General features: G+C 43.9%; 1 protein-coding gene across 1 annotated transcript in view; it reads right to left on the reverse strand.

The window, feature by feature from the left end:
• Positions 1-16,338, reverse strand: part of LOC126540937 (neprilysin-1-like) — an 88,088-nt gene extending 71,750 nt beyond the window's left edge. Inside the window, exons 1-4 of the mRNA XM_072286175.1 lie at positions 16,319-16,338; positions 14,999-15,195; positions 5,754-5,813; positions 4,056-4,246 (exon numbers count right to left, since the gene is read on the reverse strand). Coding sequence (XP_072142276.1) covers positions 4,056-4,246; positions 5,754-5,813; positions 14,999-15,195; positions 16,319-16,338 — 468 coding nt within the window. The remainder of the gene's footprint in view (positions 1-4,055; positions 4,247-5,753; positions 5,814-14,998; positions 15,196-16,318) is intronic.
• Between the last annotated feature and the right edge of the window lie 41 nt (positions 16,339-16,379).

Genomic DNA, 16,379 nt, shown 5'->3' on the forward strand with positions numbered 1-16,379 from the left:
GTAGTTCCTTGCACTATTAAGTATGATATTTGGGAAGACACATATTTGACTTTTCTAATATGGCAACCTGCTCTAGACACCCCACATGGTACACGTAACAACCTAGTTTGCGCGAGCTGACCTTTTTAGGCTTTCTTTTTTCGTGCGGACTCTCTTCGAGCTAAATGTGTTGCCTGAAAATATATTTTGTGTTTGTCACTCAATTTGAACGTGCAGTGCGTCCAGGATATCGTGTCGATAACACGGAATTCTCAAATACATAGTAGTAGGCTCGTTTTTTCATTTTTGTAACTTTGACTTGTAATATTTGGTCAATTTTTTGTCCTTTATAGTTTACAGTTTGCCCCTGGTTGCTGTAAGGGCTCCAAACTGCAGTATGTGAAAAATAAATAACGAAGAGAGAAGTGGCTGGGTTTGTATTAAGCTGAAAGGAATCCATCGAAGAGGCTTACAAATGCTGACAAATCTTATCGAAAGCGTTGCACAGTACTTCAGTGTCGATTGCGAGCGTGCCAGACACGAATAGGTAGTAGAAGCGGCGTGAGTTGAAGTATCAAGTGCGTGCCCAAAACGTTAATGAAAGAGTCATATCAGATATATAATTTAGATGTGCCATCCAAAATAGTGTCGCTAAGCGTATAAGTTAGCTGACTCGTTTTCACAAGCCTGTCGACTTCAATGGGTTATTGGCACAGCTAACTACGATGTGCGCGGAGTAAATAAAGCGCCAGCGCACTCTGTTCCATGTTTCTAAAGGTGAATCTGGGGCCGTATAACGTAAAACTATTCCAATACGTTTTTATTCCAATCTTCTGACGTCAAATTTGCGTAACCGCCGACGCAAGCATGGGGCGGTCACCGGCAGGGTTGTCTGAAGAAACTAATCAAATGCTCCCCTCGTTCACAGGAGGTCACTTTTGTTTGCTTGAAAAACGAATAACATGGCCTGCACTGAGCGGCTTGTCGTATCTAATTGGCTCACAAGAGGCGAGGAGCATGCTCAAGTGGAGAGGGATTCGATGGGGCCGAGCCACTGCACTGAATATCGATAACCGGCTGGAGAGGGTGGTGCCGGCGTCTCCAATTGGTCCGCTTTCACTTACTTAGCTTGCGTTGGCTCGTCGACAATCGCGGCGGCATGCAACGGAAGGTTAAGAATGACGCTAAAACGCATCCTCAGCAAATAACAGTTTGCAGAACGAGGTCGTAAACGTGTCTAAAGTTCTCGAAAACGTTACACGGCCACACAAAATGTTTCATTACACGCAAATAAACCCATGCTCTCCGGCAGGGGCTAGTAGCCAGTGCCGGAGCGATCGGCGGCAGCCATATTTTATTCCTTTCGGAACGGGGCAGCCTGTGGCTATTCAGAAGAAAATTCAGTTTTTTTTCGACATATTAATGCATCTTTAACGCGTACGCGTCACTTTAACGCGGTAAGTTTTTGCGGTTTTGTGACGTCGCGTGAGAGGCACGTGAAGTGGGTGCAGCCCGAAAACTTTTGATCAATAGCCGAGGGCTAATGGCAAAAAGACGTCGAATCAGAAATAACTATAAATAACTATTTTTGTTTTGTTCGGTCAACTTATGCATAATCCGTGTGTACACGTGATATCAGATGGGGAGGTATCGCGGTTTTCGTGACGTCGCGTGACAGACAGGTGAAGTGGGGGTGGTCCAAAAAAGTTTTTGACCAATCGCGGTGGGCTGTTTGCAGAATTGGAATAGAAAAGTTTGGAATAGTTTTACGTTATAGCACCCCTGCACAAGTTTTCTTTTGCCTCTTTCCCCCGTAGCAACACTATCATGCCAGCATCTTACGTGCGAACTGTTATTGTAACGAATGAGACTGTTCTAGCGCTTGGAAGAAATAGAACACGTTAAAAAAATAAAATACAAAATAAAATCAACATGTAGGCGCTGACTTGGAAGCTCCGGCAAGGACACGAACTTTGGTTCTGTTTTTTCCTATTTTCTGGCTTCCTTTAAATGTTTCTTTTCACCGTAAGATATAAAAGGCCTGACACGCCTCAGCCTTGCCTTATTCCGTGATATATGCACACTAAAGTATTAACACCCTTAAGGAAGCTACACACGTGTTTTTAAACTTTTCCCCCTATGTTGTATATATTGAACAACCACCCTACTCAGAACACCGTACCGTATGCATCTTACCGAGAAAATCAAAACACAACAAAAGAATCTCACCCTATACGATAAGCGTTCATTGACATAATTTCAAGTTCGGTACCGTTGAAAACTTTCTTAGCAGGATGCTAGGTTTCAATGGTAAGATACTCATTTTCTGCGATGAAAGATGTGGCCAAGGGCAAGGTTGCTCATGAAATGAAACTGTTTGAGTTACTGGAAAATTGATACGTTTAATATTTGAAGAACTACAACTTGGCACCTTCGTGGCGAGTGGATAAGGTGCCTGGCATCCATGATTCCCGGGTTCGTATCCAACTCGGGGAATTCCTTTCGTAACCTAGTTTGAATTATGAGCTTGTGCTTTGATTTTATTTACACTGAATGATCACTATTCAGAATGAAACAGAATACAATACACCATAATCACACATTTGGGACCCCAGAACTGTAAGTTAATTGCTGAAGGAGTCACATAGTGTTGTGTGAATCCGTGTAGCAAGATCTGATAAGTGCATGCACACATGGCAATATCTAAAAAATGAAAGAATTGGTACAAAAACTCGCCTATGCATATAACAACTGCAAGGTAGAAAAAATGGGCAGCACAAATTCTGTTTGTCAAAAAAAAGAAAAAAAACTTGATCTAACCGCCGTAAAAAAAGAAGGAAATTGTACTTGTGTCTCCTTTTAGTACGTGTATGTTCAAAGGACTGTTGCGAGTAAATATCCTTTAATAAATATTACCCGCCGTGGTTGTTAAGTGGCTATGGTGTTGGGCTGCTGAGCACGAGGTCGCGGGATCGAATCCCGGCCACGGCCGCCGCATTTCGATGGGGGCGAAATGCGAAAACACCCGTGTACTTAGATTGAGGTGCACGTTAAAGAACCCCAGGTGGTCGAAATTTCCGGAGTCCTCCACTACGGCGTGCCTCATAATCAGAAAGTGATTTTGGCACGTAAAACCTCATAGTTTTTTTTTAATAAATATAAGAATTCTGTAAGTAACACTGGCGCAATAGTTGATGCAAAAAACAATTATAAGACGATGATTAGTTTATGTCCGGAGGAAGTATGTTCCAAAGATTAGCTGCAGCATTTCTGAAGAAAAATGCTTCATAATTTGTAGTCTACAAGAAAATACTACAGCAATTACTTAGGACGTTGTTGGATATTACGGTACGTGTTCGTGCAGGGAAGTTGTAAGACTGCATAGCGTTTCTCAGAAATTTGAAAACAAGAACTACGATACGGAAGCGAATATGAATATGCAAAACCAATTATTCCTAGTGCTGTGTCCTGAGCTAACTAAATTGGTTGAACTATTTAGTGCGTGGTAACCATACCATACGGAATTCCTTGGTATGACGCATCATAAATACTTGCTGCAAAAAAAAAAGACTTTAGTATTTCCATATTGCAAAGGAGGACTAGGGCGTGCAGACACGGACTTAAGAGAAGTTGACAACACGAACGCCGACTAGCAACTGAAGGAATCACTGAGGCGAAAAAAGAAGGAAGACACAGAACTCATCTTCGCAACTGAGTTTTGTGTCTTCCTTCTTTTTTTCGCCTCAGTGCTTCCTTCAGTTGATATTCGGTGTTCATGTTGTCCACTTCTCTTCTCTTGTGTCCATGTCTGGGTGCCTAACCCCTCCATTGCTTTATGATTTCTTAAGCTCAGCTTTATGTCGCTGTGAGATTAGTATTTCCACCTCATTGCGTACAGAGAAAACATTAATAGTTAGTCATTGTTAATATTATAACAGCATTATTGTTGTCTTCGTGCCCCCCCCCCCCCCCCCCCCCTTTGGAACGCATGTAGGGGATGCATACGGGGGGCTAAAGGTAAACAACTTCGCTGTAAAAAAAAAAAAAAAAACATATATGAACTCTGCCGCACTAACCGCCAGTATTTTCGAGTAGCCCTTGGCCTGATATGAATCGAGCGAGACAAAGGCAAGCGGCGCAATGCCCAGCTTGAACTGGACGCTGCCGGCAGCTCGCAGCGCCTCCTCGGAAGAGGCCTTCTGGACGTCCGACAAGTCCACACCTAGAGCAGACAGCACCTCGACAAGCTTGGCGTCAGTGGCCGAGGCTGGAAATGCAAATGATAGAAGGCTCTTGCGGTTACCAGAGATCTTATCAGTGACGCTTCGGTGCCGCGCCGCCTCGCACAGCTAGGTATGGCTTTCGATATGGAGCGGGTGCAATCTCTCTGAGGCCATGCCTAGTTGCCCCTGTTGGGAAGCAAGTGGTTGAATTGAGCTCTAGTCAGGTTTGGCGTAGGAGGGTGAGCATTTGAGACACACATTACATCCAGGGACTCCAACCAATTGAACAATACGCACTTGTGCATAATCAGAAATGCGCAAATTCAGACACGTGGGCACCCTTGCCCCGTTTCCGCGCTGACTTCTGGTCAGCGCTGCATAATTAATTGCGAAATTTGAAAAATCTGATTTCTACGCAAGCGTACCAATCAGTTAGGATATGATTGACCTATGAAAAATGCCCATGTGGGCCCAGCTTCGACAAATCGGACTTCATCGTAAGAAATTATCTTCGGCCAATGAGAGTTTATGATGCAAGGAGGCCCTACGTACCCGGGCAACTTGCTATTTCCTAAAGGTGACGTATTGATGTAGTCATACTGCGCAGTGGTCCAGAGCTTTATTAGCTAATTGCTGAAATTTGCCGTAGATGTTCGCAAATTCGTCGTTTTTGTACAGTATTAAAGCTTTCATTCATACCTACGATTTTCGGAGCGATTTACTTTTGCGACATTCCGCGCTGATTCAAGTTATTTCCTACAACATGGCTTCACTCAATTCATAAGGTTTGTGCGCCGCATCGGTGCACCGGCACGTGCTCGACAATAAAGTTTCTTTTTGCACTCCGTAGAAGACGCTAAGCCGCCGCGCTAGCCTAGTACCTATGAAGGCGTGTTGCTGGGCCCTCAGTCCTGAGTTCAATCTCGGCTTTAGCGGCCACATTACTGCATGGGAAAACTGTCAAAAACGCTCTTATACCCAGATTTAGGTTCACGGTAAAGAACCCAAGTCGGTCGAAATTAGTCCGGAGTGCTCTGCTAGGGCTTTCCTCATAACCAAATCGCGAGTTTGGTACATAAAATTTCATTTCGTTCTTCATTAGACGATGGTCATATGGAGAAACGAGCTCTTCAATTACACACGATTTTACCTCTCATCCCGGCTTAGGATATAAGGCAGTGGCGACTCGCGCAGGCCATGCAGGAAAATAAAATTCTGGTGTGCTCCAGACGCCTTTGCAGCGATACTTGATTGCTTGCATGACACGTGTCTTTCTCGCATGACCTGCCATTATCTCGTCAGCGTACATTCGATAATAACTTACCATAGACGTTTTTTCTTTTGTTTCGCTCAGTAACATGGCACAACATCGGTACCTTATGTGAACAGAAAGATTGTCACTCCGATTCGCAATACCATCTGCGTGATTGGATAGTATGCTTGAATTTGATGCAACGAAGGTGTACGCATTCCGGAAATATTTATGCCGCCAAAGTGGCTGTTGCATGCGCCGAAGAGTTCACTGCACAGAAAATAGTTATGTTCTCTCACCGTCCTGGTTGCACGAGGCCCACACCTTCCAGAGTGGTGACAGGTCTGCCGCTTGACCACCTGCACAAAAATAACCCCTAATAGCTGAATATCGCCCATTCTGTCATAAGTGCACGGATCACAATAATAGAAGTGCGCCTACGTTACGCAGTCATTTTCCGAAATGAAAATTCATGCTTTTACAAGTTTCCGTAGGGTTGAGACATGCACATCTGCCAACTATCCCGAGATATTTCAATACATATAACGATTTTGCTTGCCAATCTTCTAACATTTTCTTGGAAGTCTTCTAATGGCGAAAGGACGCAAGAGCGGTATACCTGCTAGGGGTAAACTTATCCAAGCCAGCTGTGGTGGGTAGGGCAAATCCGCAGCAGTTAAAAAAAAATAGTTGTGATCTCAAAGCAAGCTGTTGTTTGTCAGTATTCGCTCGTTTCAGTTTCCTGTTGCTCGTAAGTTCCGAGCCAGCTTTAAAGCAATGCGTGATTTTCTCCCCCCCCCCCCCGTTCCGTGTCGGGTCGGCGAAACTTTGCACATTGCCGAGAGTCTTGGCAAGTATTTAATTGTGTCGGGGTGTTTAAAACCCAGGAACATCCGGGGAAGCACGAGCCCTGATCGCACGAGCAGTCACAGCTAAACATAAAACGTCGAGGTGGCGAGAAAAGACTCCGCATTGTGGCAAACACTGATGCGCTGCGCCTTAAGGAACGCCCTCTAACAACACAAGCGTGTGTGTGTGTGTGTGTGTGTGTGTGTGTGTGTGTGTGTGTGTGTGTGTGTGTGTGTGTGTGTGTGTGTGCGTGTGCGTGTGTGTGTGTGTGTGTGTGTGCGCGTGTGCGTGTGCGTGTGTGTGTGTGTGTTAAATAGCTCTCGGACACTTTAAAAAACTCAATGAAAATCTAACTGCAAGTTTTCCACTGAGCTTAGCATTGACAAATATTATTAGGCGTAGTCATCATTAAATCACGTAACATAAAAAGTACGTTTCTTCAGAGAGTTAAATAATTCACTCTCTATTAACTCGCTATTAATATGTTAGCTCGCTAACTTGCTTCGGGGTAAATTAGGTTAAAACCATGGAACCTCAGGACGCTAAGCTCATTAAAAATAAAAATAAACCCTTGTTCAGAACAGCTAAATGGTTAGGAACCTCCGTAGCATGGTTAAGACGTAGAGTCCCAAAAAGAATATTGCAGTAACATTCGTAGCGCTAAGCACACGTTATGTGTACGTGACTTGCAATCCATTATAAAAACAACCGAAAGAAATTCTTAACAGTGATTTCCCCTCGAAGAAACTGACACCAAACCTCACTCCGAGGCGATACCAGAGCGCGTATTTTATAAGGATCTCCCAATTCCTTTAATTAAGTCATTTACATGAATGTTCATTCCGGCTATATTGTAGACGTAAACTAAGGTAATGGTACCAATAAAGACTGATGCCTCAGGCGTCTCTAACACCAATACCGGAGCGCCAATTTCTGAAGTTTCATTTACTTTAAACAATTTACATCGATGTCCATTCCGCAATCGCCGAGGTAAACTACAGGTACATGGCACTAAGATCGGTTGAGGCCTCCGGCATCTTAGGTTTAGTTCAGAACCTAAAGGTGTCTACCTCAGCCGGCGTTGACGGTATTAATAACAACATTTTAAAGCGTACAGTCACAAGTTCAGCCTCCATTGTTTCACATATTTTTTAGGAGTCCTCGTACAAAGGGAACCGATCATGTAAGTGGAAAGTCGGGAAAATGATTCCGATCTTTATGTCTGGCGATAAAATCAAGGCAAATAACTACCGATCTATATCGTTCGCAACTAGCACCAGCAAATTTCCTCAATTCATCACACCACCTAGTCTTCTTCCGTCTACTGCGCTTCCCTTCTCTTGGTACCCACTCTGTCACCCTAATGGTCCAACGGTTGTCTAATCTGCGCTAGTTGGAATCCGTTGGCGCAGGACAGGGTTAATTGGCGATCACAGGGCAAGACCTTCATCCTGCAGTGGACATAAATAGGTTGATGATGATGATGATGATGATGACGATGATCGTTAACAACGATTACATTTACCTATTAGAGCATGTCAAAGCTTCTAATAGTGTGCAGCACCTAAAAGTTAACAATTTTTATGCCGAGAGCAACATGCTTTTAGAAAAGCACTTTCCTGTGAGACAACTTATCGAGTTCGCTAATGTGCTATCGCCATACACATAAATTTGTCTTCTGATTTATAGAATCTTTACGGACTTTGCCAAAGTCTTTGATCGCGTTCCCCACTCTAGACTGGCAGCCAAACTAGCATCATTACTTTTAGACAGCCTTGCAATAGCGTGAATAACGAACCTTCTTACATTATCCTGCAAACAGTTTACTCTTACAATCACTCATCTTCATTGCTGATGTGACATTTCGTGTACCACAACATAGCGTGCTGGGGGCGCTCTTCCTTCTCATTTACGTCTATAATTTGCCGTCCAAGATAAGACGTACATCACCAGTCAAGACGATGAGCAAAACGAGAACAAGGTGAAAGCAGGAGCCAACATTTCGACAAGTGGACTTGTCTTCTTCAAGGCAAGGCATTGAAGCTGACAAATCCACTAGTGGAAACGTTCGCTTCTGCTTTCACCTTGTTCTCGTTTTTTTCATCGCCTTGAATTTCCACCTCCCGACTTCGCACTGTTTTCCCTGGATCACCGATCAGGTCATTTGCCGAAGACTGCTTAATTTATTGCATAAAAAGACACCCGATGACCACTTAGCTCTTCAGTGATACGTATTTATTTTTTTGTTGGCGACACTATTGAACGACTGCAAGGCAAAATAAATCAAGAACTCGGTCGTGTCGCGAAATGGTTCACGCCAAATAACCTTACACTTAACATCGACAAAACCAGTATTGTATTCTTCCATTCTAGGGGGAAGGAAACGAATTTCTACTCCCTGTCTGTGTTTTTGAATAATGTCCGGTTGAACAGAGCATGCCGCTACAAATATCTAGGTGTTTGGTTTGAATCTGACATGCTCTGGAAATATCAAATTGGTAAAGTATGTTCCAAAGTAGCGTATGTTTGTCATGTATTGTTAAAAGTCCTTCAATATTTTGACACTCACGTTTTACGGATACTTCAGTTTGCTTTCTACAGAGACACCTTTACTATTGTTTAGAGTCTTGGGGCAGTACGTACAAGACCTATGTAGAGCCTGTCGTCGGTTTTCAAAAAGGGTGCTACGAGTAGTTGCCTTTTCTAAACACTCATCCACGTAAACCTCTGTTTCAATTGCTTCGTGTTCTGTCGTTTAGTGAGGCGTATAAAGTAAGAGTTGTTCAGACAGTTCACGCAATAATAGGTTATATTAATCCGCTACCTAACACAATATTTAATTTTCCAACTCGAAACACGAGGGCAGCTACTAATTAACTGTATTAACTTACCTCTATGTCACAGTGTATATATGAACCAAGTCTTCTGGAGTTTAACGGTGCTCTACTATGCAACGCACTCCCACTCAGTGTAAAGACCAGCCAAAACTATGTGGAATGACTAAAAAACTTCTTTCATGAATGCTCACAGCGTCTTTGTATTTGTATCCCCTGATGTCATAACATAGTATTTTGTTCATTCTATATTTCCTTGTAAAAATAATTTAATAGCGTGTGTTGAAGTTGTCTCGTACAATAAGTACGCTATTCTTATGTCTATTTGTTATTGGACCCCAAACTAGCCGCTAAGGCTACGGGTCCAAACAGTATTGTGTGTTGTGTGTATGCAATGAATTAAGAAAATAAAAAAATAAGTGCTAGATGAATTTCGAAACTGGTGCACGCATTGTTAAATGTCATTAAATGGAATAATCGTAATTTATTTATTTATTTATTTATTTATTTATTTATTTATTTATTTATTTACCATCGCGGCCTTTGAGGCTTTACAGAGGGGGTGGGTACATGGTTGAACAAGGAAAGACTCTAAAGTTGCGGATGAAACAAAGAAAATCAAAGAAAGGTTATATTGATGTTGAAATTACTGACCATCAGCAGAAAGCAAACAAACTGTTTACACTTACTCGCTTAAACAGTGCTCTCACTGTTACTCTCTTGTGGAAATATCTCGGTATCCATATTACAACAAACTTATCATGTAAGGCGCATAGAAAACATGTTACTGCAAAATCTAGCGCATTAGGTTACTTCAAACGAAACCTACGCAACGCCTCTTCAGCTACTTGTGAAATAGCGTACAGAACCTTTCTTTGTCCACAGCTCGAATTCGCATTCGCCCTCTGGTCGTCACATCAGGAACATAAAATTAATTCTCTCAGTCTCTTCAAGATCATGCCGCACGTTTCATCGCTAAAGACTACAGTAGGTATTTTAGCGTTACTGCTATAAAGAAGTCGCTATCACTACCACTTCTTGAACAGAAAAGGAAGATAGCCCTGGTTTGCTTACTGCATGAAATCACGTACAGTCAACATGCAACATGCAACAAACATGCAATAAAGGTCACCAAGTAGGTACTACTTTGCTGTCTTTTTAAAGCCCGCCGGCATATTCTTCAAAGCTGGCTAAATTGCCTCTTGTGCCTCGCGACATTTACGAAGCCCTGTGCTCAGACATTGGGACATGACACTTATTTAAATGTTTGAGTTTTTCTGTCAACGAGTCGGAACTTCTTATAGGACGCTCAATACCTCAGTGCCACATTAAACCTTCACATTGTGCTTCCTTAATACTACAGTTAATTTGTAAATAGCCAAGAAAAAATATTTCTCAACGTTCACAGCTATGCACTCAAATGTACTATCACTTATATTTCTTGCTTGCATTTAGATATGCCGAAGAAAAAATAAAGAAACGCGCTCCTCTACGATCAAGTTACGTTTCATTGCACATTTGCTTATTCTTGTGATAAATGGCCGCAAAAGTGTAAAGCAAAGTATTTCCTATTATCATGCAACGATTCGGCCATTATATTAGTTCAGGTTATAAATTATTGCGGCATCACTAAGCACTCAGCTGATATTTATGCTCCAGTTGTAATACTTCTCATCCAAATAAAGTCAAGCGCACGTCAAATGATATATTTGTGCCTTATAGACTAGCTATTGCTTCAATTTATGCAATAGATATGCCACCTCAATAAATATAAGAATGGTCCTGGATCTACTATCCGTAAACATCCGTGCAAAGACTGCAGTGAAGAAGCCTCTCCTAACGTCACCGACCAATGTAGCTTCAGTCAGAGGTACGCTGCTTCGTATTAGTGCTTGTTTCAGCTGGATGTCATGGTTTCAAGACATCCTTTGAGCCCTTCGTTATTCATTCGGCCGAATTGTTTACTCGAAAACTATTTTAACCCTTTCACTTAAAAGTAAGCTATTCGCCTACTTTTTCCTTTCTAGAATATGCCGAACGCGAGCAACACTATCCCTTGAAAAAAAGAAAACTCCAATTGTCATACATTTCCCTGTCGATATTTCCTCGGGCATCTCTATTCTTTCAAAATAAGTTCTCGATAATGTTACGAGCTAATTTCTCTAGAGCAATCGTGTGAAGCGTTGAAGAACAGAAAATACATAAATACGATCTTTGAAGAAACGCCGCTAGGTCTAATAGGCACAAGGTCAATCGCCGAATCAAGTAAATAAGTCATTAACTAGTTCCAAATATCTCCTTACTTTCTTGCAACACAACGTGCAAATGTAGTTGATTTTGCTCATATAAATTTACTCGCACGGTTTCATTACGCGAAACATTCGGCACAACCAATCTTACGGTTAATGTCGACGGTGATGCGGATAGCATTGAATTTATTATAGCGACAGAACGCCTTGCAACCATGGCAACGAGTGATGTATGAGGCGTGTAGTCAGTGAGATTTTGCTTTCGAGCTTCTCTAATAGTGCTCCTGTATATGCTCCCGCAGGGAGCAGAGTTGCGCATAACGTTTCCGGCGCCGCTCGCATCGCTATTCGCCGAGCGCGATCACGTGGTGCAAAATGACGTCAATTGATCAACTGCGCGCTCCGAAGCCCACTTTACGGAAACGGCGCCGACTCGTTTGTGTCAGTGCCATCGAAATCGCAATCAGCGGACCGTCGATCATGCGTAGCAACGATTGACTCCGGGTTGCAGGTACGGTATTCGACGATATTAAGTTAATGACTTTGGTGAAGTGCTACGAAGCAGATCATTTTGACACTTGTATTCCAGTATGACGGGCTGCAGCGCGCCAAACTGCGCAAATCGCACGGTAGGTGGCAAAGCTTTTTACGCGGTGGCGTGCGGACAGGCTAGAACGGCCGGCTCCAAAAGGGACCAGGATATGCGACGTCCGTTCGCCTTGTTTACAGAGATGAGTTCGATTTGTTTACGCTAAAGCGGTATTTATCTCGAGTAACACTCCTGTACACACTGAAATGCGTACGCCTGGCATGAGAGGTTGTTCACTTGTGCAATTTTTTGTGTATACGTGCAGCGCGACACAGACGCGGTACAAAGAAAGGACGACACGTCTGTGCCGCGCAGCACATATACGCCAAAAGTGTTAACTTAACAACTCGCTCAATTAGCGTTGTTGCTTGTACGATTGTTCTGACTATGTGGCTCCAGAAAAATGTGTGCAGAACAGAGTAAATACTAGCAGATATAATTTGCCCGCTGCACCCTGGCTTTTCTCTGCTCCGTTTCCTTTTAAATTTTTTGTCGGCGTTCTGATTTTTCATGTAAAGTCGATTGATGTGCTGGTGTTCATTGTTTTGTAGTCAGCGAAAACACCGCACGCTCCCGCTTATGAGAAAGCTGCGATAGCTTCAGCATTTACCGCGCGAAACATGCTGCTTGTTCTATCAGCCTTAGATGACGTGAGGAAGGTGAAATTATTTTGTACGTTTAATAAGCGCTGTGTTATAGTAAGTTAACCTGAGTAATATGACAGCACATTTTCTTTATCTCTTCATACTACAGTCCGCAATGTGTGAATAATTACTTTGCCAGTTTGTCATCCTATGTGATTAGTCCAATAAAAATAACCTGTTGTTACTTTTAACTTGTTGCCTTTCCAGTGGCTTTGAATTCTGCCCCCAAGGCTCCAAGAACCAGCACCCATCCCCTGCTGCCACTAGCCATTGGACATCCATTCCCTTCTACGAAATAAATTTGACCTAGAAGCTCGTGCATTTTGAATCTTTTTCCACTTGCAGATTTGCTGCTACGAAGCAGCTGGTAATTTTGCGGTATGAATCGTAAAAATAAGCTTTGCATAAGATGTGCGCATGTGAACATTTGAAATGCGTTTAAATTTACGTGTCTGCACCGCATATACCGAAAACGTGCAGCTGCTGTGAAGAAGTTTAGTGATGAACGATGGTCTACGGTAACTGACATAACTGCAGGCACGATAGTTTTGTTAGCGACATTCATTATTCGTCTCGCTTCGGCATACAAAATGTGCTCACATAATTGTCTACCACACGTGTGTGAAAATTTCTTGAAACACCCTTTAAAACATTCCTTGCCTTCCTCCGCTACGAGAAAACTTGATAAGCATGCTGAAAAAGATTGCTCCGCTTTTTGTTGCAAGGTAATGCGCGTTTGCAGACGAACTTTTGAGCTGTTCGAGCCACGGGCGTAGTCAGGATATTATTTCGAGGGATCGAGGGTGGTCATATTCTTTATATCTACATTCCTGCGTGTGTTTGTATATGTGCGTGTATATATGTACACACATACTAAAACTTCAGGGGGTTGGAACCTCTCCGGCTGCGCCAATCTTTCGAGCTTGGCCTGCATTAAAAAGTGTCATCTTGTTCAGCGCTTGCGTACAGTTGCCGCATGTAGCGCGCGACCTGCAGACAAAAATGCAAATGGAACACCGCGCGGGATTTGCCTCCTGCGCGCGCGAGGAGTGGCTCCACTGCAGACCTGGATCATAAACCGGACATATGCGCAACTCTGCTCCCTGCGGGAGCATATACAGGAACACCTTTCCTTAAGAACACTCGGCGCCACCTGGCGCCGCCGCTGCAAAACTTGCGCGTGACCTGCGAAATGCATGGCACGCGGGTGCGTGCGCCAAATTCCCGGCGGCACAAATACCTAGTTGCCTTAAGTTGGCGTCGGAGACGTTCATGGAAGAGCGGCACATACCTACTCGCACATGCCCAGAGATCTAAGTTGGCGTGAAAGATTTTCTTCGAGCAGAAGTACTTACGCACGCGCCCATCTACAATGACCCATGTCAGCATGAAAGTGGCTCGTTGAAGCACGGCAATTATGTACGCATTGGCAGATACTCAGTTACCCAAGTTGGTACGATGGTTGGTTTCGAACATCTTAGTACAGCACCCCGATGCGCCACCCGTTCGACCACGCATTACCCAGTGACATTAGCGGGTAAACGATTAGATACAAACTCACATCAGTGTAAACATAGACAGATGAGTAGAAACATACAAACATAGCCCCGAAGGTGCGTTAAGTTTATCAAGAATGCTAACGCATCAAAACCATGCGGCTGTACAGTGTTGCATTAAATGCATCTCTCTGCGCGGGGATATAGGCCATTTACAGCGGTTGGCATTCTGAGCACTCAGAGATATTTCTCTGAACTTTACTGCGTACGCCTAATCAAGGTGGACTGCACATGCGTTCATGACAACAAACAGCCCATTTATTATGACGTTTTCGCACCTTTCTCTCGGACCTACAGCATAGGGCGCGTGGCCGCGATATTATCGCACTCGGACTTGACATCACGGCAATATCGAAGCCGACGGGGGAAATTCGTCTGCAGTGTCAAATGGTTGCTATCGCAATAAGAGAAGTACGCCAAATTAGGTGTCGTTTGATTGTAGGGCGCTCACCCGCCGACTTGGAGGATTCACTCAACGCCACCTGGCTAAAATGAAACCGCGTGCAATTTCGCCCGCACTAATACTCCGTTTGGAAGCGTTGCATTAATGGCAAATAACACTTCATCCACAATGTCAAAACAGCGCTTTGCTCTGCACGGTGATTGTCATAGGAATGAGGAAGTCAGAAACCGGTCGTAGGCGGCGTAGTCAAGTTTTTAAATATAGTAGCGCTAATCCAGCGTAATTTAAACACTCTGTAGAACAACAAAATACACCCGTAGTACAAAACAAAAGACTATTCAATCGCAAAACGGTTTTTCCGTTGTGCTTGTGAAGCAGGGTGGAGGGATTTTCGTTAACACATTTACGGCTGCGCCTCACCGCTGAGTATGCGCTTGGCAGTCTCCTCGGTGGCTCCAGTGAGAGCATCGGCAGCGTCGGCATACGCGGCCGATGCATCCGGTGACGCCCGGCTCCAGTCCTCGCACACGTAAGCGTGAAAGTTGTCGCAAGGGTCGATGGTTCGTCCTTTCAGCGTTCCCGAGAGAAATCGCCCTGAGAAAGTGCATATTGGCCATCTGTATGCCGTCAGAGTACAAGTCAGAGTCGCGCACACTCTACATGTACTCAATGGACAAGCTGTGGAGTGACTGATCTTTCCAACGATTGTCCAGTGATGCTATATACGCCGAAGCTCGAAAGCGCGGACGCATTTGTAAGAGTACTGTAGGGGGCTTCAATTCTACGGCACGTACACTGCGAATTACGCTTGCCTGAGTGAGTGGCTAAACGGCCGGCCACAGACTGCCCCAGTGTCGCATAGGGGTACTTCTGTATACGAGACGTGTTGGCTACGCGTGTGCGAAACACACACGTGGCATGAACATGTGTGCCCTTGTTGCAGAGTCCGCCTGTTCTTTTACTCCGTGCGTGATGGCCACCACATCGGCCACTTGAAATTCATACGCGTTTCATTCGCCGTGTGAAACAATACTGAAAACTGAGCTTGTACCTCTGCTTGATATAGAGCAGGCAAACGGTTGAGGGATTCTAGCATGGCCGAAAGCTAGGCGAGGCGTAGTCGCTGTCATTAACATACATTTACAGATGATGCCTTATACGGCAGACAAGAAATTTGAAAACGATCGTGTTTTTAGAGCGTTAATTTTTATGTAATAAATCACTACAGGAGACCCAGGCCACTTCAAAAGATATTTGTACTTTGTCCACATCCTTCACAACTTTTGCATAGACGCCATATTTGTTGTTTAAGTTAACAAAACAATTTCCAAGATTAATCAAACATTTATTTGCGCAAAATGAAAATTAAATGTTCATCGCAAACATGAGCGCCAGTTAACATACAGAACCGCCGTTCGTGTGAAGCCATGAGTTAATAAATTATCAGGTTTTACGTGCCAAACCCCGGTCTGATTGCGAGACACACCGTAGCGGTGGGTTACGGAATATGAACCACCTGGGACTCTTTAACGTGCACGTAAATCTAAGAACGCGGGAGTTTTCTCATTTCGCCACCACCAAAATACGGCCGGCATGGCCGATATTCGATCCCGCGACATCACTCTTAGCAGCAGAACACCACAGCCTATAAGCAAGCACGGCGGCTGTCATGAGTTATTTAGGAATTCTTGTAAATCACTACCCCAACGAGGAGGCTAGACGGTTATTGTTCGTGAGTACTTGAGGGCAATAAGCGGCATGACCGCACTTACACGGCTTAGGACAAGCGCTTGTGGTGCGG

The sequence above is a fragment of the Dermacentor andersoni genome, chromosome 2 (genome assembly GCF_023375885.2).
Source record: "Dermacentor andersoni chromosome 2, qqDerAnde1_hic_scaffold, whole genome shotgun sequence".
In the NCBI taxonomy this organism is placed as follows: domain Eukaryota; kingdom Metazoa; phylum Arthropoda; class Arachnida; order Ixodida; family Ixodidae; genus Dermacentor; species Dermacentor andersoni.